Here is a 27,876-nt window from a genome sequence, read left to right on the forward strand (position 1 = left end):
CAAGCAATTATCTCAAGTTTGCTGCTGTGAAAGACTTTTGCAAGCCAAGAGCACAGTGTTTGTAATGTTACTTTATGGGGGTTTTGTGGGCTGGGATATTGTGCCTCGTGTGTGTGTGTGTGTATCTATGTGTGTTTAACTGATGGCACATCCTACAGCAGCCTTTTTTTCCAGGAATTCCCTATGGTTTGTGGAGACCTGCTGGGTAATTTTAATAGGTCAAACTCACTCACAGCCAGCTCTGACAATTGCTCTCATTTGCAGTCTCCTATTAGCTTTTCAGCCTTCAGGCAGTTTTGTTATCTGGAAGAGAGGGAGGTTTTGAAGGCTGTTTATTGTTGGGGGATTAGTTCCTCCATTGCTCCCATCAGCTGTAATTGTTAGTTTCATGCAGTCATTTGCCAGTTACAAAACCATGCTTGCCTACAGGTTTTCATCTACAAAGCTGTGATTATGATTAAAACCAGACCTTATTTGTTGGTCTGCACTGCTTTTCGTTTTGTTTTTCTTGAAGAACTTAACTTTTGCCCAGCTTCAGGAATAATTATCTAAGTCCTGATAAGCTGTAATGCCACAATTCAAAGTAATACCTATCTCAAATGTTGTAGCCTCACTAGACTCTTATGTGATTATTGCTACTAAAATCAGTTTTTATTACTGACTATTGCAGTTTTGAGTTATTTTAAAGAAGAGTGGACATGGTTTGGTTGTTGTGTGTTACCCAACACTTACTGTGAGCAGACAATGGCTTTTTACTGTAAGCTTTGTATGTGGGAGAGATCTAAGGCAGAGGTTAAAAACATGGTTATTAGTTCTATTTTTACACTTTTACATGTAATATTATTAAAAAGCAGCCTGTGCTTTACAGTTAAGTTTGAATTTAAGAGAATGTTGATGAGTAATTACCAAGCAGATTAATAGTGCTGGTCTTTGGGAAGATGGCAGGCTATCTGGGGCTTGAGTTGTCACTTCTTAGCTTTAGAAGATGAGTTCACAAAAAATGTGCAGGTCTTTTAGGACAGAAGTAACTGTTTTCTCTTGAATGTCCTCATCCTCTGCTCTATCCCATCTCATACTCCCTTGGAAGACACTTGCTACTCCAAGTAAGGAGGTTTGGTTTCTCTGCTTCCCCAGGTCTTTGTGCTGAAGACTCAGCACCAGATATACTCTGTGTGCCTGGTGATTCACAGAGACATATAATAGTGTGTGATCTTCGTAAAAAGACATTTTCATGGCAAGCCTGACCACAAGGTGAGTATAAAAGGGAGCTATGGAAGGAAACCCTACTGCGTGGAGTCAAATCTCAATGGTGTAACATAGCCATTCAAATTCTGCCTTAAACTTTCACACAAGTTACACAGATGCATATTGACATGGCACAGTTGGAGTACATTCACTGGCAATTTGTCCTTGGAAAGTAATTTGTCCTACCTGTAGAAGGTAGGAGTATTCCAGTGCTGTCTAGTCCTCCCTTTCCTTGTCTAGTCACACTGTCATATACCACATTCTGCCCCATGCACCTGTTGCCATAGGATGGCAAATATTTAACCACAAACCTTGACTGGATTGCAGCTTCTGTATGTCACAAGGATATGCTACCGCTTCATGGCACTGGTGGCCCTGCAAGAATGGGCTTCTCCATAAGCCCAAAGAGTCAGTGAAGATGTGAAGCTTTTGAGAATCTGGCTTATCCTCAAGCAAGTACTTCTGTTCTGCTCATGTAGATGTCTGGTATGATGGCTCCCACTTGCAGAGGAGCTGTTGTGCATACATTTTGGAGATATGTTAAGCACCCAGAAGAGGCAATCAGTCCTAGAGAAGACAAAGGGAGATTTTCCAGAACTATCTCACGCCAAGCTATTTTTCAGCCAAATGTTTGACATCTTACATTGCACTGACATCTAACAGTACTGCCAGGTCTTAGTAGTGTCACTGAGATGGCATCCCAGTTGCTCCAACAGTACAAAAGGTGCTCCTGCAGAAATTGGGCAGGGTATACTGAGAGATGCCATTGAAAGAGAGAGTGAGAGAGTTTTCTTCCATGATCAGCAGTAAGGACATCCCTTGAGCCTCCACTGAGGCCATAGTAAGAAGGATCTTAAGGGAATGTGTGACATTTCTTAATTAAACCCTGCTGAAGAAAGGCCCATGTGAGGGAGTGAAAGAGTAACATAGTCATCTTGTGGTGATGCTGCTCACATCAACCTGGTGCTACTCAGAAGTGCTTTGAACTTGAAAAGACCTGGCTTTGGATGCAGTGCAATTTTGTTTAGACAAATCAAAGTTCTAGGCATAGGATGGTTTTGTCAGATCAGTATCTCTTTGCACCTACTGGGAGATGACAGGGAGAGATCATTCTTTGAGAAATTCATTAGAATTTATTTCCCAACAGCTAAGCCAACTCCAGGCTTATTAATATGGGTATATTTTTTATTGGTCTGTCATTTTTTCATCACATTTTTATCACACTGTCCCAGTAGCATGGAAAGCTTAGGTGTAATTAATTCTCTTGAAGACAAAAGTTGTTGCTTTTTTTTTCCTCCCTAGATTACAGAGGTCTTTCTCAGAGGAGCATGAAGAGTTTCTTCACTGTGTTCCACCAAAGTCTATTGACAATAGCAAGGCAATCTGTGAAGATATAATCTTAAGTCTTTACCAATTAATGAACTAGAGTGGTGTTAAATGCCTGCAGAGAGTTAGGGAGGACCAGAGCCAGATGTTCTCAGCCAAACAGCAACACACTGGGAAAAAAAATTATCTCCAAATACAGGTTTACTGGTATTGCTGTTATTTTTCTTATCTGAACACTCTGTGGTGATTGCATATAAAAATGCTGCATGATCCTGGATGCAGCAGTCACTCTTGGGAAAGAACTGGAGCTAAGCTGGCTGGGTAGTATGTTTCTTAAGCTTACCACTCCAGAGAAGCAAGTGTACCTGGGCACAAGGAATGCTCTGGCATTTTTGCCCAACCTGTAAAGCTCATTGAGACCTCATGTGTCATATCTGTGAGCAAGGATTTAAAAACTCCCATCCTGCCCCTCTGATCCCCAGAAGTTGGATAAGATCATAGATTCTCACTAAGTGCTGGTAACCAAAGAGTCAGGATGCATTAGGGAGGCCATTGAAGAAGGTATGGAAGGGTTGTAGGAAAGGAGGCATGAAAGCAGGAAGCAAAGTATGAAGGTCCTGTATGCTGCTGCTGATCTTCAGTGTTCCAGTGAAATTTGGGGAACCTGTTGGTGCAATATGAATTTTCTGGGGTGGTCTCTCAGAAAAAATTTGGACATCAGCTTGAAAGCCTACCAATGAAGGCTGAGCAGAGCTGCCTGCTTCACTGCCTGAAACTCATTCATTACCAGCTTTTTCTCTGCCTGGGAGAAGCTTCTCAACATGTCTGAGGTGGCTGGCATAAAGGACAAAGGAAAAAAGAAGCTACTGATCTTATGAACTGGCCACTGTGAGAGTAGGGGTCCCAGATCTACATCAGCAGAGAGGCAAAGAAGGAATGAACCCTGCAAACAATGTGGCAATGAAGATATAAGAGCCATTTAATGCAAGGGTAGAGCTAGTAAAAAATGTGTTCACCGGGAAATGCCTCATCCTTTCCCTTTCCAGGTAAAAAGGAAAAAGGCTTGAAAACAGGAAATATGTGGAGTCTAGAGGCCTGTGCTTTAGAGAAAACCATGTGTCAACAAGCAGAGCTGAGAATGGGCTTTCTATTCTGGGCAAGGAAGACAAATGGGTGACAAACCCTGGCAGAGTTTAGTTGACATAAGAAATTAATGTACCATGCTTCAGCTCTGGTCAACATTTCTGATATGTCCACAGCCAAGCCCCGAGGTTCCCAGTCACAAAACACTTTTCCTGGTGATTGCAAGTCCTTCACTGCTCAGCAAACTGGAGCACTGTCAAGACCGACTGCGCAGAAAGACTTATAAACTGTAGACAGAGGAATGAATTTACCCCAGCCTTGCCTCTCCAGAGCACCACAAAGGTCTCTGAGATGCCATTCTCCATCCGATCATGTGCTATACCACTACAAGTGTGTGTTTGTGTCCTTTCTCACACCTTTTGTTTTTATTTTAGTCATGAAGTCTGGGTACTGCCTTTGGATATAACCAGTACAGGGATTTACAAGCCAGGACAGATAGGGTTTAAGAAGACTTTAAGAAGTGTGTTTTAGCACAGTAACTCACTTTCAGTGCAATGCTGGTTTCTGGACCAGACAATAGTGTTCTGGCACATGAGATCTACTGGGAACCAAGCCTTTAATGGCAGGTCTGTGCTTTTTCCCTGGCAGCAGTTGGTACCATATTTGAGACCATGGATGTAGCCCAGCTTGCTTCCATAAGGAACCCTTATTGATACTGGTCTTAACTGGAGACTTCTAGTCACCTACCTCACTGACAGTGATTACAGCCAGCCACAGTACTATTGGACATCACTCACAACGAACTCCACATTTGTGCAGCCCTAAGCATTGCTTTCCATGATGACTACAACCTTTCTGGAGCCCCCACTCAGAGCTACTATATGGGAGAGAGGCAGGAAGAGGACTTGCAAAATTTTTGTTCTTCATTAATCTTTGCCATTACTTTTTAATATGTTAAGATATAAAAAGTTTTAATCTTTATTTTTTTTTAAATAAGCTAACATTGTCTTCATTACTTCTCCTGTAGGATTCTTGGTCTGGAGTGAATACAATAATCACAAGTGCGTAAAATAATAGAGTAAATACTCTTAGTTCAGAGAATTTCCTGACTTAGGAGAAAAGCTCATGGTGAGATGCTTGACATTCCATTTCTGCTGAGAGTTACTTTAACACTCATGTACCATCGTTTGAATACCTCAAGTGAGGCATGACTGTCTTGTATCAGCATTTGAGAAAGAAAATGAGTGCAGAAAGGAATTGAATGAGTTCTGAGAGGAAAACACTTATCAGTCTCTGTGAAACAAAAAATAACATTAAGTGAATAAGGGCTTTAAAGTGAGCTTTAAAGAGGCTTAGATCAGTTCATGTGGGGAAACAAATCAGCAGCAGGTGGTTTTTATCCTTGATGAACATTTAATTGTAGTGAACTGCCTATGTCTTTCCCATTTGTTAATCTGCTTAGGAAGCACAGTTAGGTGTTTAAGGGCGCACTCCATCTGGTCCACTTCTTTAAGCATGGTACAGACTTCACAGCAGGTAAATAAATTTCTGTCTGAAAAATATATACATTTAAATAGCTCCCTATCACCAAAGCTGCTCTAATTAATTTTAGTTGGTGCCATAGACTGGTGTAACATTTGATAAATCACATGGTTTTCATTTGTTTCATCTCATCATTCCCAAGAGTCTTTCTGACATACATTCGTTGGATATTGTTGACATCCGAGTTGCAGGACTCCTCAGAGAAGGCTGCTTATGTAAAGGACAGTTCATCCCACTGGGATGTATGGAAGAGGGGTCACTGTCATTATCTTCTTTTCACCAGTGGTGTAAATAAGGAGCCCTGTAGCTCTAGCTTCTTCTCAGGCAAGTGAACTAGATTCTTACAACTGGGTAATGTTCTCCCTTGTGCTTTGCATGGGGATGGCTCTCTGCAGTCAGTTCTTGTGCAGTATTCATGCTAAGCTACCAGCTCACAACCTCAGTATATAAGAAAGCTTGTTTATGCTGCCTAGGAAATTTCCACTAAAATGTTCTCTTCACATTTTTTCCCCCTCAAAGTAATGCAGAGCTCTGTTGAGCTGACCTAAAAAAACCATGAGCAACTGCCATCTGCCAGCCCATGATTTTAACTGTATAGTGGGCATTTAATTTTTTCTCTCTTTGCCATTGCTTATTAAGCCAGCCTGACTCATCTTCACTAAAAAATGGCTGCAGTCCTACAGAGGATGAAAGATTTTTTTTTTTTTTTTTTTAGGTAAAAGCCAAGATCATTAGGAGCTTTGTAACGCTATACTGCAACACAGTGTGAAAAATCTCCAAATGGCTTGCATTTCATCCCCATTTAGAACTGTGAAACACAACTGAATTACCTAAATAAGAAGGGCTTTCAATCTTCAACCTAATTATTTACTAAAAGTTTGCAATAGAAGTGCCAGAATTTCTTATTATTTAGAAAGAAGTAATTGTTGTGGGTTTTATGCCCAAGTTTACCAGACGAGTTTCAGTAGCAAGGTATTTTTTCAGAGTCAATCTATATTAATCTGTTTATTTGTAAATGCATTCACTTTAACATATTCACATTTGGTCTGAGATTTGCTGTGCTCAGTCATCACCGAAAAAAGGATTCTTTGTGGCTGAAAGGTGAATATCTAGTGACTGTCTGTATAGCTGTTTATAAGGTAAGGAAACCTGGAAAGGTGTCTCATTTTTCTATGGTTTAAAAGCCAGCTCCTAGATATTGGGCTCACATATGCAGAAAATTCACAGCTTACCAAGCCACAAAACTGAAATAGAAAAGAGCCCCATCTCAACCATGTGTGGCCTTCAGGATAATGTCTTACATAACCAAATCTGAAGCGATTATACAATACTTTCTGCCATTTTCAGCATCAATAAAGTGAAAGTTGAAACAGAATACAAAGTCTGAATACCAAATTTCACTTCAAAACACATTGTCTCTTCCCATGCAGACTGGCTTTTCCTTGGGTTTGACTTCTTGTTTCACTCATAGTTGAGAAATTGGAAAAATAATGTTCTAAATACTTTTTTTTTCATTAAAAATGAACTGAACTACATCTTCAGTCAAGCAGTTGTTCCTTGCCATGGTCTAAACCTCTCATAGCACAGCTGAAATGTTCACCATGAAAGTTTTAAAGATGTCTTTTTCTGACTTGAAGTGCTCTCAGCTGCTGCAACTTGAGCTTGCCAAATACACTGCTACATCTGGCCCTCCAGTGTAAAAAATAGGGTTTGGGAGGAAAGCAAACCTGATGTGAAAATACGGTTCCCATCCTGTAGCACTAGCAGAACTCTACTTCCCTCTCAATACTGAAGGCTCAAGAAAGCATAGATGTTTGATAGAAAAACTCTGCAGAGGGATCTGGACAGACTGGATCTATGAGCCAAGGCCAATGTTATGAAGTTCAACAAGAGAAAGTGCCAGATCCTGCACTTGGGCCATAACAGATCCATGCAATGCTCCAGGCTTGGGGAAGAGTGTCTGGGAAACTGCTCAGCAGAAAAGAACCTAGGGGTGCTGATTGATGGAGCTGAACATGAGCCAGATTGTGCCCAGGCAGCCAAGATGGCCAGTGGCATCTTGGCCTGTATCAGCAACAGTGTGGCCAGCAGGACCAGGGCAGTGAGCATCCTCCTGTACTGGGCACTGGTGAGGTCACACATCAAATCCTGTGTTCAGTTCTGGGTCCCTCGCTACAAGAGAGACATTGAGGTGCTGGAGCGGGTCCAGAGAAGAGCAACAGAGCTGATGAAGAGCCTGGAGCAGAACTCTGATGGGGAACTGCTGAGGGACCTGGGGTTGGTTAGTCTGGAGAGAGAAGGCTCAGGGGGGACCTTATCGCTCTCTACAACTGCCTGAAATGAGAATGGAGCGAGGAGGTGGCTGGTCTCTTCTCCCAACAAGCAATAGTACAAGAGGAAACAGCCTCAAGCTGTGCCAGGGGAGGTTTATACTGCATATTAGGAAAAATTTCTTCTCCAAAAGGGTGGTCAGGCATTGGAACAGGCTGCTCAGGCCAGTGGTGGAATCACCGTCCCTGGAAGTGTTCACAAACTGTGTAGATGAGGACCTTAGTAACATGGTTTAGTGGTGGCCTTGGCAGTGCTGGAGCAATGGTTGGACTTGATGATCTTATAGGTCTTTTCCAACCTGGTCAATTCTATGATGCTATTATATGCTCCAGCCATTTCTCTTTCTCAGTTTTGCTTTCAGTACCTATCTCAGATCACCTCTAAAACCAGCAGAGACAGGCTTTAGCAGAGCTATCTGCAACAAGAAATATCCCAATGCAGTTTTAACCTTGCTTTTCCTGAAGAGAGGAGGAACAGCTGGAGAGGGAGAATTAAATATCTTGGTTGAGATTTTTTTAACTAGGTCTATTGATGCCTGCCACAAACCTCCTGGGGTCCAGCACACAGGACAATATTGTGCCAGCATTGTTCAGTAACCTTCATTCAAGCCCCATTTTCAAAGAAAGATTTATGCAGCCTCTATCATCCATGGTACTTCAGAAAGAAAACTAAATGAAGCCATTAAAATGAACTTAGTTGGGACAAAAAGTGGTGTAGTTTTGCACAGCTTTTCATTTAGAAGTTTTGCATCTGCCGAAGCATGTAGTCTGTGCCTCCACTGCTCTCAATGAAGGGTGAAAGCTTGCAGTAGAGCTAATCATTGTATCCCAGGATCAATGTATGAGAATTAGGTTGCTAACACACCTCCGTAACTTGAGTGATTTTTACCAGAACCATTCATGAGTGCTTGCTGATTTCTCTGTAACAGTCCTTTGTCTGCTTCTGTTAGTAAAAAAGCCAACACATCACCATGCAATGGTTGTAAAAAAAAGCTTTCACAGGGAAAACACTGTCAACATTTCCTATGAGTTGTATGGTTACTTCTCTTTCTTTTTCTTACATGTTGCTGGACATAGCAACTGCTGATTTGACCCTGAACAAATAAAACAAAGCTCAACTGTGTGCAACTTGCCACCAAAAGAGTTTCGTATGCCTCACAAAATCTGGATCCAAAGATATATTTGATATCATTGCAAATCAACTTTTTACACTTTTTAAGATCCGGACATATTCTCACGAAACCATAGTTAGAGGCCTGTGTTTCTTTCAAAGGAATGTTGTTGTGCTAATCCTAAGGAACACTAATTCCTAACAGCAAAACTTACTGAAAATTTAATAATCACCTGTAAATGTCAAGCCTCATCAAGTAACACCCATGTTTCTCCTTGATTCTTTTACCATTCTATTTGTATATCAGCATCCATACTTTGATTTTCAAGTGTAGCCTGGCAGAATTTCACAGGAATGCATTGCAAAAAAGGCGTATGAAATCACTAGTATTTTTATTGGCTGTGATTCCATTTTAGAAGAACATCATACTGTTTACCCCCATCATGCAGGAAAATGTAGCAGGCAAGTAACAAATGAAGTTTACATTCACAAAGCCACTAAATCATCTTGTAGTTGCTTGGAGAATACTGCATGCATCTGAAAGGAAGCTGGGGAGCGTTTCTACTAGAAAATGCATGGCTAAGTTGAATTTTGCTCTGTGTGTGTGAGAGAAAACAAGCAATTTTTTAATTACAGTAATGAAATCTTTTACTAACTCTGTACATGAAACAGTTATCTTGACAATATATATTCGGAATAGTTACAGACAGCTTTCAGATACATACAACATTATGCTGAGGTCACAACAGCTAACTTTTAACAATTCTTGTTCTAGCACAGTAAGCTTGCCAAAAGATGTATTCAGCAGCATTGGTATGGTCTTTCTTGACAGAGGACAGGGTCTGGGAGGAACCTAAGCCAACGTATAGTACTAGAAACATAGAGGAACTCCAAAGTGATTTAGCACATGATCTTATATTTTGTTTTATTTATTTTAAACACAAGATTAGCATTGATAATTAATATTGCAGTCTGATTTTGTATGGCTTTCTCTAAATACAAATGTGAGTTCACAAGGTCAAGGGTAAACTAAACCCTCCAAATGTGGAGGCCCTTTGAATTGTTTTCCCTTTAATAAGTAAGGTCTTGGAACTGTGAAGGAAATGGCTGCAGTGTCTAGCCACCAACCTTTCTGTGTAAATAAAAACTAGTTAAAAAAAATGAAAGACCTCTTTTACCTGAGATTGAACAGACCAGTGATGCAAATAAAGCAATGGCATGGAAATACAAAGAGATATTCAGAATCCAGACAATGAACCATTCTTGTCTTTGGTCTCATTTAAGTACTTCAACACCTGCTTGAGTGCTGAGGGGGAAAGGGTCTGAGACAATGCTTCTCACATTCATACATGAGCCAAAGGTGTCTGTGTCCCATGTTGCCAGTTCAGAGTGGGAAGGGAAATGGATGGGCAGAAGGGAAGGGAGAGTGCCTGCTCTCCAGTCTGTTCAGCATGGCTGAGGCACTTCAGGGACAATGGAGTGACTTGAGGAGAGGTCCACAACTCATACAAGGTGCCAAAAATTATGTGAGGCAAACCCAAGAAAAACCTGCCCGGTACCTGCAGTAGATCTCCCGTCATGTTTCTTTGTTGAAAAAAAAAGGACAATTAAAATAGGAACTACCAACTCAGGCCTGGCTGAGATCTCTGCTGGAGGAAGCGCTGGTGTGGACAGCTGAGGTACAGAAGTGATTACACGACCGGACTGGGAGGCTCCCACAATAGAAAAGACTCATCAAACATTTAGTAAACCACCTTCCCTTTCTCTGCTGCTCTCTGACCCCAAGATTGAAGCCTAACAAACTCAGTACAGAGATCTTACGGCCCTCTTCAGAGTTTGGACCCAGATGTTCATACAGCTCAGGAGTTCAGTTCACTAAAGGAGTATTTCTAATGCTACATGCCCAGGGACAGCATTACCTGCTTACAAACACTTAGATCAGTCATGCAATGGCAGAGCTGCTGAGGCAGTTAGAAAACATAATACCAAACACACTTCCTTTCCCTCTTTTCCCCTTTTCTTCTCCCTTTTCCTCCTCTTCCACACATACGTGCACACACATGCACATCCAGCTGCCAGAGACTGTGAAGATAAGCAGTTGGGAGAGCCATTCAGCAAGGAGTACAACAGGAAGAAAATTCTGATTCTACATCAAGAAGAGTATTTGGTTGAATGAGGAAGTGAGTCCATGATAGGGCCTAAGGAAAGATCAACAAGCAAGTGGTAGAGAAAGGCCAAAACAAAGCTGAATGAGCTCATCCTCCTGGTTGGTTTATTTGCAGAGTTCTCCAGCACAAGGCTAAAGGAAGATATGAACGGATGTGTTCTTTTTAGCATGGGCACATTTCTGCTAGTTCTACTTATGCAAAGGATGCAGGACACAGATATTAGACAGAGCATTTTTAAAATATTGATGTCTGTATCTCAGTGTGATCTAGATTTCACTGCCAATGAGTTGCCAGAGCAAAGAGCTATCCTCTGACTTTTGGCTTTCAGGGGTGTTGGATTTTGTTCCCTCTGTGGCAGAACACCAAAACCAGCTGCTGCCTTTGTGACAAATGGTGAGTTTTCAATTCTGTCAGGTTGACTTAAATAAGTTTAAATTACTAGCTGCTGAATTTTCATGGGGTGAGTAGGACACTCCCCCTAGAAATAGTAAATTGCACAACATAGTTATGCTACACCCAAGCATGGATTCAGAGATAAAGAGTGCTCTGGGCTATTAAAGTCTTGAAGGGGGTGAGACATTCACCTTGCTTTAAATGAAAGTTAGGAAAAATACCTTACTGACATTATCTGAAAGAGTAAAACCTGTCTTCTTTTTCCTCTGGGAAGCCCTTGGCAGCTGGTACTTGAATGAACACACCTTGTTTGTAGACATAGCCTGAAATAAATTGCATCTTCCATCAGCTGGTTCTGATTTGTAGATCAGTCAAACTTCCTCAACCTTTACCTTGCATTTGGTAGAAACTTACAGTTGAAATAATTTGTGAAGAAGCAATGGATAAGAATTGGGTAAGGAGGGCAAAATAAATACATTTTTTCTGTTTCATTATATTTTTTCTCTTTTATGAGAGATACTGCTAAAAGGCACAGAGTTCACAAGCTCACTGCCTTAACCATGGTGCAGATTTGTTCTGCTTACCTGACAAGATGATAAATATCTTTAAAAAATTCTTGTTCAGGGAAGTACTGAGATATTTGCCTAAACTCTCTTCCACTGAACAAGTGCATCAAGGAAATTCCATTGAAGTAAAATGATTAATTTAGGTATGTAATGAAGTATCTGAGATTGCTTTCATTTTTGCTGCCAAATGTCTTCCATATACTTAGGAAACTTCTCTGTTCCTATGACAGGGGTGAACAATGGTGGTTCTACCAGACTAAATCATGATTTTCCTACAGGACTGTAAGACTAAGATGGCATGATGCTCTCACATCAGCAACTACAGAGACCTAGACAAACACAAGAACTCCAGGATGGGCTCTTCAAATGACAAGCCAGATACCTGATCATGAGGGTCTGTGTTCAAAATCAGATTGTCTGTGTATGTAAGTCTGTGTATATACCAGCAAATCAACATCTGCAGTAGAAGTTGGCTTATCTTATGCAGTTACTCAATGTGTACAGACCTGTATTGAGGAGCCCTCCGTATCTGTGTCTGGGAAAGGCAGCAAAGATAATGGTGAGAGAGACGTTTCCTCCCACCCTACTGGAATCAAGGGATGCCACACACAGCGACAATATTAATTAGCTTCTGCACAGCGCTGGAGAAGCATCTTGACTTTATGCCTTTACAGTAGGTAGAGACTGAAACCTACATTACACAGCTGGAGCAGCTGTGTGGGACAGGAAAATAAGTGACCTCCCCAAGGCAACGCAGTAATTTAGCATGACTCATAGCAGGCATACCCAGGATTTCTGGATCTCTAGGGCCATGTATGGCTAGCATTCAGGCCACCACACTCTCCCACACACTGCAGGAAAGGGTGGACAGGACATAAACACAACAATACACTGAAATTCAAATGTCCATCCTGCAAACACTGCTGGGAATGGGACAGCTGAGTATGGCACTGGGCAGAAGGAGGGTTAGTTAATCAGAGTGACCTGTGTACTTGGTCATTGGCTTCAAAGGGGTTGGGGAGGTCCTCTATCAGAGCACCGTGAACTCGCCTGTGGTTTCAGCTCTCTGTATGGCAACTGTCTGACCAAATCTGCCTTTTCAAGTTAAGTGTATGGCTAATTCCCAAATTAACATGACTCTTGCTTAGATTCTGAGGCATCTAACAAACCAGCATCTGAGGGCAGATGACTCACTTCTTCCGCAGTTCTGAGTGATGTCAGCTGTGTAAGTCATGCCTGATTTACCTTTCAAATGATCTCTTATTTATGCCAGTGATGGAATTAAAACAGGAAAGCTCTGCCCCTGGGAGAACAGTGATATCCTTTCCAAGGGCAGACGTGCTCAACATCAAATGGCTACTGTGAGCCAATCAACAAGAAATAATGGCTAGTAATTATTATCAAAAATAATAAAAAGAGAAAGAAAATTAAAGAAGCCACTGTTCACGTTTAGTGAACAATCCTTCCTGCTTTGGATGGAAATGCACATAAGGTTGTTCCTTTTATATGCTTAATGTACAGTTGCCTTAACATACATAGTACTATGGCTTATAATAAAAGTTGTGTAGTTTGCAGCTTTTTTATTTTTACATCCATTCAGAGGCATCTACTGGATGTGACTATATACCAAAAAGAAACGGATGAGCAAAGGGCAAGAGGCAGTCAGAAGGGAATGGGAAGCAAAGGGAAACCCAGTGAGCAGTAAGGGGCAGAGGTGGGGCTGCATGATGGATGGAAGGTTGTAAATCCCCATTGGGCAAAAGAAAAATTCTTTGCAGTACTGTTTATGCCCATCTAACAGTCTGCATCTACTACTTCTTGAACATGTCTTGCAGGGGCCCTGGTAGGTATTTGATGACTGTGTCTAGAATGCTTTCTTCTTCCTCCTCCTCTTCATCCCCACAGCCAGGAGGGATAGCCTTCTTTGGGCGTGTCAGACTCCCTTCAGCATTAGCTTCCAGTGCAGCCTGAGCCTCTGCTTCCTTTTCTTCCTTCTTCTTTATCCCATACTGCAGGAGAGAGAGAACACATTGTCAGTCACCTGCCGAACTGGATGGCTGATGAAACCAGCCATCACACGCAGTGCTTCATATTCTGCAGTATGAGCATCACTGTTCTTATCTGCTTTTTCACAAAGACACCCAAATTACACCTCCTAACAACTCTCCCACTAAGTGCAGCCATGTGGATGGACAGATCTCACAAGACAAGGAGGTGCAATAGCCATAAACTAAAACACAAGAGTTTTCAACTCCACATGAGGAAGTACTTCTTTACGTTGAGGGTGGCAGAGCACTGGAACAGGCTTCCCAGGGGGGTTGTGGAATCTCCCTCTCTGGAGACATTCCAAACCCACCATGGATACGTTCCTATGTAACCTGCTTTAGGTGGCCCTGCCTTGGCAGGGGATTGAACTACTTGATTGCCAGTGGTCCGTTCCAACTCTAACAATCCTTTGATTCTGTGACAAGACAGTCAGATGCTCAAACCACTCAAAAACAAGCATGGAAGAGAATTTGGGACTACAAGGAAAAGACATTAAAAGTGGGACAGAAAGACCTAGTGAAAATAAACCTTCATGAGAAACTCTGTATTTTCCCACTGAACTCTGCACTTCTGGGGCTAAAGCTTACTCACATACAAGAGAAATATCATTAAGCCTATGAGTAGAATAGATGTCTCAGAGTAGAATAGATACCTGAAATTTGCTACTCCCATTAAGAATTAAAGGTGTGCTATTAAGACTTCATATGACTAATTAGAATCTCTTTTTTATGATTTAATAGAGAACTAAGTATATGCCTGAGTAAATCAGATTAGGGAGAGAAGTGCTGTAGTATCTCAGCTCCCACAGTCATTAGGACTTTCTTTAAAACTTCTAGTTTGAAGGGATGCCAAGGGAAACTATTTCTGCAGTATCAACCCTCAACACTCTCAGCTTTCATGCATTTTGGTGATTCACAGGTTTTGAAGCTCTTTCCATAAGTGTTTTCACAGAAATTTTGGAGGTTATGGTGATACACGATTAGAAATAAATTAACCAATTCAAGCTGTCCCATGCAAATCTACAGAAACAAGGATACCTGCAAGCTACCCTCTTTATTATAGAATCATAGAATGGTTTGAGTTGGAAGGGCCCTGTAAAGGTCATCTAGTCCAACCCTTCCATAGTGAGCAGGGACATCTTCAATTAGATCAGGTTGCTCAGAGACTTGCTCTGTTTATTCAGATCAATTTAAATTTCTCAGACTTTTTCTGACTATAAATATAAGTTACACTTTCATAGTTTCTTTTGTCATTGATACAGTCTCAGATGTCCCGCTTCTCAGTGCCCAGCTGTGCTTCAAAAAGTCCATTGGCATGTTGCAAGGATTTTGGTCCCCAAGCTCCCAGGTTGCCAGGAACATTCTTCTTCTCAGTCATTTCCCCTTCTAACCAGATGTTTTTACGGCTGCTGACTCTTGCCTGCTCAATAATTTCACAAGCACCTGAAAGATTCCTTAAAACCATTTCACTTCAGCTACATTATAGAGGCATTTGACCTTTGTAAAGGAAGAGGAAAGGCTGTAGCAGCTATCAGCTTCAAAATTATTGCTCTGTAGAAGCTATTCCTTTACAGATGCCTAAATTTTAGTTAAAGTGCCAAATGGAATTAAGGTTTGTCTCAGTACATCAGAACCATAAGGTAACTAACTTAAACCCAGGCAAAGAACAGCAAAATATTTTACATGAATAAGCTTGAAAAGGACTTTTAAATGAAAATTAGATGTTATTTAAAAAAAAATCAAAGAATCATGTTGGTACAAAATACTCAGTATTTTCTCGTATCAATACTGTGGTTCTGCTGAATAGAAATGAAGTAGATGCTCTTTTCATTATTTTATCTTGTAATTTTTTTCCATTAAGTGTAGACCAAATTGTTTACAAGTAAAGCAAAAAATTCATTGCTGCTGTCATGATTTGCTCATTTCAAAGGGCTCTTGGTTTTGGCAAGAAAATCCTTCATTTTTGAACAAAGCCAATATTTTTGCTTTGTTTCTTCACTGTCATCAAGATTTAGGACAACATCCTGCAAGGTTGAAACCAGTAACTTCAAAACCACCTAGTTCTCTAAATCAGTTCTTCTAAAGAATGTTCATTAAGGACATTTGTTTTATGATTTTTATACCTAGTGGATGCTGGTCACATACACATTTCGTGGGAGAGATGTTCAAGACAAACGAGGTCTCCACATCTGAGGCAAAGGAAGCATTTGATCAACTTATAGTTGCAGGGCTGAACAGGAAAAAGAAGATCCAGCATAGTAACAATAACCACTGCATGGGGAATGACATACACCACGAGGCTGTGTACAGTCTATATATAACAGGCTAGCTAATGCTCACTCTCCCTCTCAAGTCACAGGTAGACCCCTCTAGGTGATTTCCAGTGTAACTTTTCTACAGACTTTACCTTCCTTTGCCACCTAGAGGACAATAGAGGAGACAACACAAATCATAGTAACACACGTGTCCCGTGCATGCTTTCAGATCCTCCATCTCAAGACAATAGTGGGTTGATCCTCTCTGTCAAGAGCTTGTTGAACAAAGATCTAGACCACAGGAAAGTATGGAACAAAACCAACCACTCAGGTGCTACTATGTGCTAGGATAGAGGGAAGATCAAAGATTATATGGAGGAAGTAGCACAGTACTTGTCAGCCTGGTTCCTATCCATAGCAATTGCTACAACATGTAATAATAAGCCATTTCTGCCTAGTACATATGTAACACCCAAATACAGATTTATTTCGGACAAACGTAGTCTTCTCTTGGAGAAAGATGGCATTGTATCAAAAGCAATTTTTATAAGAAAAGATCAGTTCATTGTTATAATTTAAGGTTGGTGGCATTTTCTAATGTTTAGATTAGTCAAAATGTAATGCTTGATGATTCATAGGTGAATAAAATGGAATTATTCAGGTTTGAAATTGTTTCAGAGGAAATCAAATTATAACAAGGGAAGTTAATATGAGCAAAATTTTAAAAAAGCACCTGGAGTCTTCACTTGAAATCTGTAAAATGAAGTAAAAAAATAATTCCTAAAAATATAAAAATGACCTTTTTCATGCTCTGGCTTTCCTGAGGATGGTAAATATTGCACTATATATATAAAAAAAAAAAAATTAGGGATGACAACAATTTCATTATTTTTTTTCAAAGTCCAACCCTACAAAATTTAATATCAGAGGCTTTATTTATACCATTATCTGCTTGGCCTTCACTCATGTCACCATACAATTGTGGAAATTATGGACCTAAACCAGCAAGATGCTGAAACATTTTAAGTATGTAAACTGCATTGCTGCTTTTAAAGTTATTACTATGCTGTCACATAAAATTGTTTTCACTGGGTTGTATGTTGGTGAAATACTGGCAGGCTGGAATCCTCAGTCATCAGGTGGAAAGAACAGGGAAAAATACCATGGTGCTCAGTTTATCCCACATTCACTCAGTGGATGCCAGGAAAAGACTACAGTAACAATCAACTTTGTTGCCATTTCTTTCCTTGCCTATTCTTTCTGCTTTCCACAAGTCAAAGTAAGTGCATGAACTAGAAACATGTTGGAAATCTGATGTGACTCTAATGGCAGAAAGTATGTTAAGGAATAGGGGGACTGTTCAGCCAAGATGGACCTGCAGCTAAAATGTCAATCCACCCAAAGGTAGTTACCATTTTTTATGACAAACTAATCATTGTTTATTAAAAATTAACATATCTATCTAGCAAAAATCTGGCTTTCCAGGAAGACAGCTAGAATCGAGCTTAAATGAGTAGTTTATTTGGATCAGATTTTGAACTGACCCTCTAGGAACAATAAGAGAAGCTAAGGAAATACAGGAGTTTTTGTGGGGGATAGAGAGACTGCATCATGGGACCAGCAGAACCTTAGCAGTGAAGAGGATTCTGGAGTCTGAGAATAGGCAGCTGCCAAGATGAACACCTTTCCCATTGAGATGCCAGGCAGTATGACCCTACAGGGACTCTTATACTCTGAATAGGTATTCAAAAGACCAACAGAGTGCTCTTGCTGACCTTAGCAGTTTGAGTTATCCATAACACAATAACCATAACATTATGCTACTAATATTTACCATGATTGTATGCTGCAAGATTATTGTAGTTACTACGGTTAATTTAGTTAATCGCGTAACTGTATCTGCTGTTGTTATGGTTGAATTACCATATTTTACAGCCTCTATAAACTATTAAATATCATTGTGTATATACTTCATATAGTCACAGAATATCACTGGATATTCTCACTGGATGCTTTTCTTTCCTCTTAATACATGGATAAAAAGGAAATGAGGACTAGTGGTTTTGGTACTACATATCTGTCCTGCAACCTAGACTTGAAGTGTCAGCTACTGGGAATGTGAAGAAGATAAACAAAGATGAGTTTAATTCCTTGGAGCAGAAAAATGAATTGTGTTCCTTTGACTGGCTTCACATGTACACAAGTCTAATTGGTCTTCAGTCTGCATCACAAGAAATAACACTGCACATCAACCAGCATTGAATTTTGGTTTCTTGGAATAATAGAAAATAAAGTGGCTTGGGTTGGAAGGGACATTAAAGCTCATCCAGTTCCAAAACCCTGCCACAGGCAATGACACCTTCCACTAGATCAGGTTGCTCTAAGCTCCGTCCAACCTGGCCTTGAACAGTGTCAGGGATGGGGCAGCCACAGCTTCTCTGGGCAACCTGTGCCACCACCTCATCACCCTCATAGGGAAGACTGCTTCCTAAGAGCTCATCTAAATCTCCCCTCTGTCAGGTTAAAGCCGTTCCCCCTTGTCCTTTCCCTATAGGCCCTTGTCAAAAGCCACTCCCCAGGTTTCTTGTCGGCCTCCTTGAAGTATTGGAAGACTAATGTCTCCCTGGAGCCTTCTCTTCTCCAGGCTGAACAAGCCCAGCTCTCTCAGCCTGTCCTTTGTTTCTGGTACTGGTTACATTTCTCTTCAGGGAATTTTCCTCCTCAGTGGTTTTGCATATCTGCAGGTGGTACTGCATCCATGTCTGAACAGATGTGGCAGATACAGCCATCTCTGGAATTATTATTTTATATAGCAGATGAGCTTTTAAAAGCTACTGAGAGATTTCAGTGTTTCTTCCTTATCTTGCTTCATATACAGATTACAGAAAACCTTGTCTTTCCATACACAGCCCTGCCTATTAAGTTTCATTTACATTCAAACCCGCAATACAATAGAAAAAGAACCAAATTATTAACCAGACTTGAAAGGATATGGTTAGAGAAGACACAGAGCAATTTTCCCACCCTTCCACCTCAAGGGCTAACTTGACCCGAACCAGTCCTCTTCCTAGAGACCTCAGCTGATGAAGAACTCTTATCTGCAACTTAACTACTCTTTACAATTAAAATATTTCTCCTTATGTCTAACTTGATTATTTCTGAAATTTTTTTTTAAATGAAAAAAAAATCTGGAAAAAAAAAAGGCACAGCTACTGCAAAAAGATTTATCTCTTATCTGCCCTTTTGGGCTTCATTTATTGTATCTGCTAAGTTGTATTTTTTTCTTTTATTCCCAAGGAGAGCACCAGCCCAATTAAAATCTTCCCACCATTGCCTAATGGCACCTTCTGCTAGGACTATATATTGGAAAGAAACAAACTGAGAGGAATGGGTAAGGTTTAGCACTGACCTTTCTCTCCACAACTGTACAGAAAACTACTCTTTCTGTAATACATCCTGAAGTCTTTCTACATGATTTCTTTGGTCTCTGAGTGAACAGGCTGCTGAGTACACCTTTGGCTTTAAGTTTCAAGTGAAGATGAGGCAATGTTCAGTCAAAGTCTTCAGAAAGTATCTGTCATTTTGTTGGTCTGATTTTGTCTTTTTACTGGTGCTGCAGTATTGCTTACAGATGTTACTGTTATAAGTGTGCTGCTGTGTGTTTATGTGACAACATAAACAGCATATTTTCCTTCCCGTATGTCTATTCCCTCCAAGCCCCTGAGCTGGTGATGCTGCAGAATGACAGAAGGGTTTTCCTACAGGGGATGGTAATACTGGGCACTCTGTTCTCAGCACACAGACCTGCTTCTACATGAGTCTGGCCCAGAAATGTGCATTGCTTCTTCTTCCACCTCATCATTAGGGATTTCCTGAGTTCATTTGTGCATGAACATCAGCTCTTTTTTGTTAGTATGTTTGTTTTTGTTGCCCATGTTGGATGAGTCTTGAAGCAACATGGTCTAATGGAAGGTGTCCCTGCATGTGGCAGGGGTTTGGAACAAACACAAACCATTCTATGATCCTACAATTCTATGATTCCTGTGGGAATACCCATTGACCCCAGAATCCAAGAGTAGTGCTGCCCAAATCAATAGGCACGGAAGTCGTTTTAATGTTGCCCCACAACTGACACAGAGGAATGTAAAGCAGTGGTTTCCTGAGTAGGTCTGATACGTACTCAACAAGCCTTGATACTTTACTTCGATTAGCAGCAACATCACATCTGCCCAATGCTTACCATTTGTGTAACTGTAAGTGAAAAACAGAGGTACATCTTGTTCCTGGTTGCAGAGGACACTGAATTTACTGCTGGTTCAGATCAAAGGGAATCTTTCCATTAGTCTCGATGGAGGTGAGACCAGACATACATGGTTAGAGAGATGGGAGCCATGTTTTGGCTTGATCCACTATTATTGCTGACTCTTCCGAAACAAACTGGCCATTGTGCTCCCCACTCAACCAACTGAACTATGTGAGGTTTTCATAGTCAAAATGCTCTTTCCCATCACTGCCTTCAGGCTGTGTGAACTAGTTTGTGAACTACAGTTTCAGAAGAAATTTACTCCTCTTTGGGAAGAAAGGGTCTATAAGAAAGGACAGGCATAGGTATCACGTATGTTTTTCAGAATACTCAGCAGGTGACATGATTTCCTTCTCTCTGTGTTTGCAAATACGTTTCTTTTCTTCCTCTTGTGTATGCAGCATCCATATTAAAATGATGTCTTACTGCATAACGGTCAGCCTTAGTGAGAGGCAATGAGGTTCAGAGAGTTTCAGGAGTGGAGTTAATTAAATTGCTGTTGAATAGCAAAGACTTCCATCTTGTAATCAGAGAAGAAATCTCCAGAGTAAGCAGAGAATATCTGATTCATGAAGAAAAACACAGGATCAGAGGCTTCAAAATATTGATTCTAGGTATCTGGAGGTTTGGCTGAAATCACCACTGACTTACGACTACAGGGCACAAAGTAAGTACTGTATGTGTTGTACTCCTAAGCCTATTAGGTCCTTCAGAAAATCTCTCCCTCAGAACCTGACTTGCAGCTTCAATTAGAAAAATCTGTGTCAATTCTATTCTTCAAAGCAGATGAGACATGATAAGAAGAAAGTTGCGTATTTCAGAGTAAGAATTCAAGTTTAATTTCTTATATGTTACAGTGGATATTGAGTTTTGCTCCATGACCACCAGGATGGGGTCAAGCTGCAGAAGGCTCCCATGAGAACAGGGCATCTTTCAGTTATGCGGAGCAGGTGTGCTCCTAGCCCAAGTGGGTTATGATTTCTTGTGTTTCCAACATTTGCATTTTGAATTTTACAAGGAAAACTTCCCAGAAGCCAGTGGCAGGGACTTTGGATATAGACAAATACAGTCACTTGTGTAAGTTTAAAAGGATTTATGTTACAGCTAAGTATCTGACAGCATAAATAAATCCACAGGATGTATCTGTGTTTATGTGTGCACTTTTCAAGATCAGAACATGGAGTACAAGCTGCTCCTCCTCTTTCCTGCTTCCTGCAATGTTTTTCTTTGACAAATGAAAGCCTTCCTATTTCTACAAGGCTGGTAAAATTAATTCCCTGGTGTGTTGCAATAATTTAGATCAGGTATAACCATTTTCCATAACCTCTGTTTACCATACGTGAAAGGATTTTGGTGTTTTGTTTTTTTTTCCCTATTTTTTAAATTTTATATTATTTTATTTTATTGTGAAAGCTGTAGTCCAGTCAGTGTAGGTCCAGACTTGTGTTTTACAAGAATTTAATACAAGTGGATGAGGAGTGACTCACCGCAGGATGAGTAGTCAGCTTTGTCTTACAGTGCAAAGCATGCTGAAGACTCAGACAACTGCCAAATGAAACAGTGTTTGCCCTTCCAGGGGAATAGGGAACTTGGTTACTGCTCCTGAGGATTAGAAATTGTTATCAACCTGCATTGCTATGTTTGTGCTTGCAAGGGCTCATCATTTCATTGTCTTAAAGATCACAAGCACTTTGACAGACTGGAAGTTGAAGCCAGATGAAATTCAAAGGCTGAACCCTAAAAGGCTGATTCATTGCAGTAGATGATATCTCAGTAGATAAACTACATGATCTCTCTGCATTTGATCCCTTTGCAATTCTATGGAAGACCACTAACACAGATTAAAAAAAAAATATTCTATGTGTCATTTTTGTTTCTGGCATGTTGCATAAATTTCCCTGTGCACCTGACGGCTCTTGCTATTATGACCTCTAGGTTGTCCTTGGCATTTTGTAGTACACTAAAAAATGCTCTTGAATATAGATATGCACCTGTTTTTTTTTTTCACCAGCTTTTTGTGTGAGCTGTATGGGAGAAAATTAATTTCTTCTCGGTGGACAGAGAACTCGTGTCTAAGATTTACCTTTCCGAAGGGTCTGCACTGACTGAATCTGCTCTGAAGGAACCATTGCTTATAGTGATGCCACACAAATTAACAAGTTGCTTCCATGCAATTCTCATGAGGTTATTCTGTCCTCAGTACCTGCCCTGGATTGATTGATAGAATAAGTTTGACAGGACATGAATCTCCATAAAACTTTTCAGTAAGAATTCTTTTCGTTCTGTAACTTATACCAATGTTTTCAATGTTGACTTTGCTGACAGCATAAGATAATGTAATTGGTAGTAGTAATGCATCTGGAAAGATTAGTTAGGTGATTATCTTCAGTCCTTGCTGTGAGACCATTTAATTTTTGTCATCAGCTCTTTGGGGATTCTTCTGGGTGAAATAAATCCTACCACGTCCCACTGTGGCTAGGATCTAATTAGCACACACACCCTGACAATACATCTGTGGAGACCCAGGCATTGCCACAAGCTCAGAGACAAGACTCAGTAAAATCAAAAGTAGCTAATCAATTAGTTTCAAACCTTTGACACACACCTCATTCTGAAGTACAAAAGTACTTCTCAATCCCATTAGCTGGCCACAGAGGGGAGAACTCTGACATCAAAATGATTTAAAAATGGGGAGAACACTTCTGACATCCAAAAAGAGCAGGTAAGAAGGCATAAATATTTATTCACATGCTGTAGTCCTTAGCAGGGACATGAAAAAAATGAAGGGCAAGTTACTTACCTCTCTCTAGCCGATTTTGATCTGGCACGCACACCAGCCTCTTTTTGTAATTTTAGGTAGTTTTCTTACTGCACAATAGGCTGTGGAAGTCATGTTTGTAGTGAATGAAAGTTGGTAAGGGAGAATATCTGGTGCATCTCACCTATCCAGTTGAATAGCATTAATGATGTTACAGAGCTAGAAGGCCATACTCAGGCTTTGTAGTGCTGCAAGGCCCTGTTGCTATCACCAGTTTGGAGAGCTGCTGTCACCTGCGAACAGCCACTGCATAATAAAGCTCCCACCGTTGCAACAGCCTGCAAACAGCTTGGATGGGTAACTCAAAACCTGCACCAGAGATGAGTCGCATGTTTCATGGTTCACATTTCTTCCAGGTGGAATCACCTGCTGAACTTTTCTCATCCCTTCGGTTGACTGGCCATGGTTATGGTCAGAGAACAGATGTTTAGCATCATCAGTAATACTGACTGATCCCAAATCTTGCTTGGCAGATGCTGAAGTGTGTGATTGTGTTCTGGTACTTGTGCTTGACCCGATATGCTTTGAGGGTGGAAATCCTTCATCTGCAGGATTTCTGCCAAAGAAGCTTGCAGAGTGTGGGAGAATAGGAATTTTGCAAACATTGGCAAAAACTTGTTTGCAGATTTTTAAGATGTGCACAAGCTTTTAATTCTGGAGTTCTCTCAAGGATATTGGGAAAGGCGGTTTGCATGTTTTGCTGACAGAAGATTTCCCTCTCATTTATATATTCATACATTCGGGCATCCCTACTGGCAAGAGCTTGCCTGTCACTTTCTCAACATGGCAGGTTCCTCAGCCCCAGTTCCTGTTCTAGTTTTACTTGGTTCTCTCCCCAGAGATAACCCATCCCTACCACAGGTGTATCAGGAGGAAAAAGCAGAAGCCTTAGAGACACACAGTCTCTAATTGTCTGAAGACAGAACAGCTCACTGACAGCATTATCATCACTGGCTTCAACAGCACGCACTTGCTCTCTAGATTACCCATCAATATTCCATTACACACATGCTTCCCAGTGCAGCACAGCAAGCCTGAAGACACTGTATAATTGTTCAGTAATGTTGCATGGAAATGTTATTTGCCTGGCTGTTTAGACTTGTGTTTAGAAAATTACTTTTCTGGGATGTTAACTTCATCAACCTTTATTAGAGCAGGTCTGGGTTTCCCAAGAGGAAAGACAGCAATACTGCAGACAATGAAGAACACAGGAAGCAGAAAGTCGCTTTGTTTTAATGAACTTATTTAGAAGACAGTAACAATATTTTTCCCACTTTGTCCTGTGGCTTTTCCTGCAGGGATATTGTCTGGAAAGTATTTGAAGCAAAAAAATGAAAAACTTCAGACCCTAGAGAAATTGCCTTCTGCACTCTGCTTTGTAGCTTCAAGGAGAGACATGGACTGCAAACTGGTAGTTGGTTTAAGACCATGGTTAAGAAGGACCAAGACGATTATGTAGCATGATGCCCTCTTATTTCTGGATCTCCTTCCCACAAAGGCTTTGCAATGAATCTGGTAATAGAAGAGGTTCCCTATAAGCACCTTGCTCAGTTTGATAGCTGGAAGCTAACCATCTATTCTGAGCTCTTCTAGTCAGTGACATACACTGTGGGCAGCATTACATTCTGCACTAAGACAGGCACCTAGGACATCATAATATGAGGTATGCATTTCTCCCTATTGAGTATGAAGGATGAAATGAGCGTCAGCTCAGGGGAAGACAAATGAACTGTTTGATAGCTAAAGCTTAAAAAAGCAAAAGCACTTCACGTACCTGGTTATCCCTAAAATCATAGCAAATATTCCCAGGGCTCCCTCCTCAGATTAGTTTATTTTCCTCTCACTCTGAATTATGTACGTTGTACATTGAGGAGTTCTTAATTTTTTATTTTTAAATAGATACTTAATTACTCATTCCCATTATGATGGATTCATTAAAAGTAGAAAGCAACAAGGCTCCTCTTCCTTTTTGTCCCTCTCTTTCTCTCAACCTCCCTTCCCTTAAGCATAATGAATTCCTTTGGCAGAAATGAAAGCAGCCTGGGAATGCCTTCAGGTTCTGCTAATGACAGCTGGCAAGAGCTGTGAGATTCTCTGTAGTATGACCCACCTAGTTCCACTGTATATATGTCACACACTACCATTTCACAGCTAACAGCTAGCGCAAAGGAAAAGAGCCTTTTAAAATTAAGGTGGAACTTCCTTAATTTAGTACCTGATTGAATATACTTCTTGGTGTATTCACACATGGATTCAATTTAGATGTAGCTTCAGGATAGTCTTCCTGGAATTCTCATTTCCTTACAACAAAAGTTGTTTTGCATGCCAGATCTTAACGCTTTTCAAATGTGGACCCTTTCCCTCTGAGGAGAGAGGCAATAGAAAGAGAGATGAAGGGAAGAAAGGGGAGGGGATCAGGAAGGAAGGAAGAAAGGGAAGAAAGGAAAGTGAGAGAAGAAGTAAAAGAGGGAGTGAAGCAAAACAACAGAAGCACAGAGCAAAATGAGTAGCAAAACTGTAATACCGTGTTAGATCAAGGGTCCAGTTAGCTGGCCAGAAGTTGCTGCTTTGAGAAGGATTGTAAGAATGAGGGCAATATTAAGTGATCCTCTGACATCAACTGCTTTCAACCATGAGCAGTTTAGTGACATCATGAAACCAGGCTTGCATTTGGGCTGTCATATTTAGGTCTTCCCCATGTATAGATGTAATAATTCTTCTTTTTTAATCCTGTTAGGTTTTTGCATTTCCAATTCTGTTGAAAGTCTCCAGACATGATGACTGAAAATGGATGCAACCTGCACATGGAACACTGCAACACACCCCAAATTGTCACAAGATTTTCCTAAATGTACGTAAAACCCTACACTACTATTCTTCCTCTGATGACCAACCTGGGTGACTTGTCAAATCCCACCTTACCAAGCGTCTCTGAGAATTTGTTGAGGTGGATGCAACTGTCATACATTTTCTGAGCTTCCATGTTGCAGCATCATACAGCCTTTCAATCACAGCTCAAGGCTAAACTACAGTACTAAGATTAAATTCTAGAGAGCATGGAAGAGAGAGTGAGTGCTGTGGGTATATGTGGCCATTCTTTAGTCTGAAAAAGCACTTGTGACTAAAAAAGATATTCACCCAAATGATGCACATTTAGATACTCTGCTAATTGTTCATTATATAAAGACTTATGCATATAGCTAAATCTACAGCCACATGGAAATCAGATGTTGTTGTGGTTTAAACCCAGTCAGCAAATCAGAACCATGCAGCCTCTCTCTCACTCCCCCCCCCCCATTTCCTCCCCCCACTCCTGGAGGCATGGGGAGGAGAATTGAAAGAATGTGACTCCTACGGGTTGAGATAAGAACAGTCCAGTAACTAAGGTATAACACAAACCACTACTGCTGCCACCAATAATAGTAACGATAAGGGAAATAACAAGGGAAGAGAATACAATTGCTCACCACCCGCCAACCGATACCTAGCCCGACCCAAGCAGTGGTCTAGCTCTTCCAGGTAACTGCCCTCAGTCTATGTAGTGGGCATGATGTGCTGTGGTATGGAATACCTCTTTGGCTAGTTTGGGTTAGGTGTCCTGTCTTTGCTTCTTTCTGGCTTCCCCTCCTCCCTGGCAGAACATGAGACTCAGAAAGTCCTTGGTCAGATTAAACATTACTTAGCAGCAGCTAAAAACATGGGTGTTACCAGTGCTGCTCCCAGGCCGAAAGTCAAAACCACAGCACTGCACCAGCTGCTAAGAAGGAGAAAAATGACTGCTACTGCTGAAACCAGGACAGATGTCTACCTTTATGAGGACTCAGCAAAGACATTTGAGGCCTGGAGGACATGCCTGATAAGTGGCTCCTCTCATTCAAAGCTGTAGTGCAGAGTTGGGACAGCATATGCCCAAAGGAGCATTTTGAGCATGATCTTCCCATTCTATGTGGTTTTAACTTTCAAGGCTTTTAAAAAAATTAAAAGGTACTCTTCAGTATTTACTGAAACCAGTTATTTACAATAGCTCGTTTGGCTTCTGTGTCTCTTCTGTAAGCAAAACTGAAATGTGCTGTGAATACTTTTTCAGTGTGTGGATGTCATAATTACTGGTAATTTACAATTGGCAAACAAAACCTCAGAAGTGTGGTTTTGTTAGGTTTTGTAAGTGTATAATTAGAGAATACAAAAAAATGGATCTCAATAGTTCATGAAATACATACCAAATAAACAAAATATATCCTACATTTTACCATGTTAGTCTTTATGATTGAGTTAAACATTGTTGACCCTACTTACACTGGTCTGAAGATACAAGTCAGAGCTGACTTTCTAATTTTCCATTCTATTAATGCACTGGAGGTACTGATTTCTAATTGCTATAATTACTCCTTTGTGAGTTAACCGCGTCCATACCCTTTACCAATTTACATTTTATAAATCATAAATGCACTTGGGACATATTTTATTTATTACTTGGGGTCCTCTGATCATAATATGCATTTAATATAATATTTCTTAATATAAGATATTGTGTTTTCAACTGCGATTTCAAGCTAACTTTACGCTCCTAAAAAGATCAATCCATTCCAATTAACAGTAAGAAAAGTCTCTCAATGATTTCTCTGTGGAGGGAATCAGTCTTATTTCTTCTCCTCATCTCTATTAAATTAAATAAATTTTACAAATATTGT

The 27,876-nt window shown here is 40.6% G+C and overlaps 1 protein-coding gene across 1 annotated transcript in view; it reads right to left on the reverse strand.

Annotated features, from left to right (window-relative positions):
- Nucleotides 1–9,010: 9,010 nt before the first annotated feature.
- Nucleotides 9,011–27,876, reverse strand: part of LOC133282659 (complexin-1) — a 106,308-nt gene continuing 87,442 nt past the window's right edge. Inside the window, exon 3 of the mRNA XM_061478779.1 lies at nucleotides 9,011–13,773. Within this exon, the coding sequence (XP_061334763.1) occupies nucleotides 13,576–13,773 (198 nt within the window). The 3' untranslated portion in view covers nucleotides 9,011–13,575. The remainder of the gene's footprint in view (nucleotides 13,774–27,876) is intronic.

The sequence above is a fragment of the Pezoporus flaviventris genome, unplaced genomic scaffold (genome assembly GCF_033815535.1).
Source record: "Pezoporus flaviventris isolate CSIRO_AGI_PZ_B2104156 unplaced genomic scaffold, CSIRO_AGI_Pfla_v1 ptg000131l, whole genome shotgun sequence".
NCBI classification, from domain to species: domain Eukaryota; kingdom Metazoa; phylum Chordata; class Aves; order Psittaciformes; family Psittacidae; genus Pezoporus; species Pezoporus flaviventris.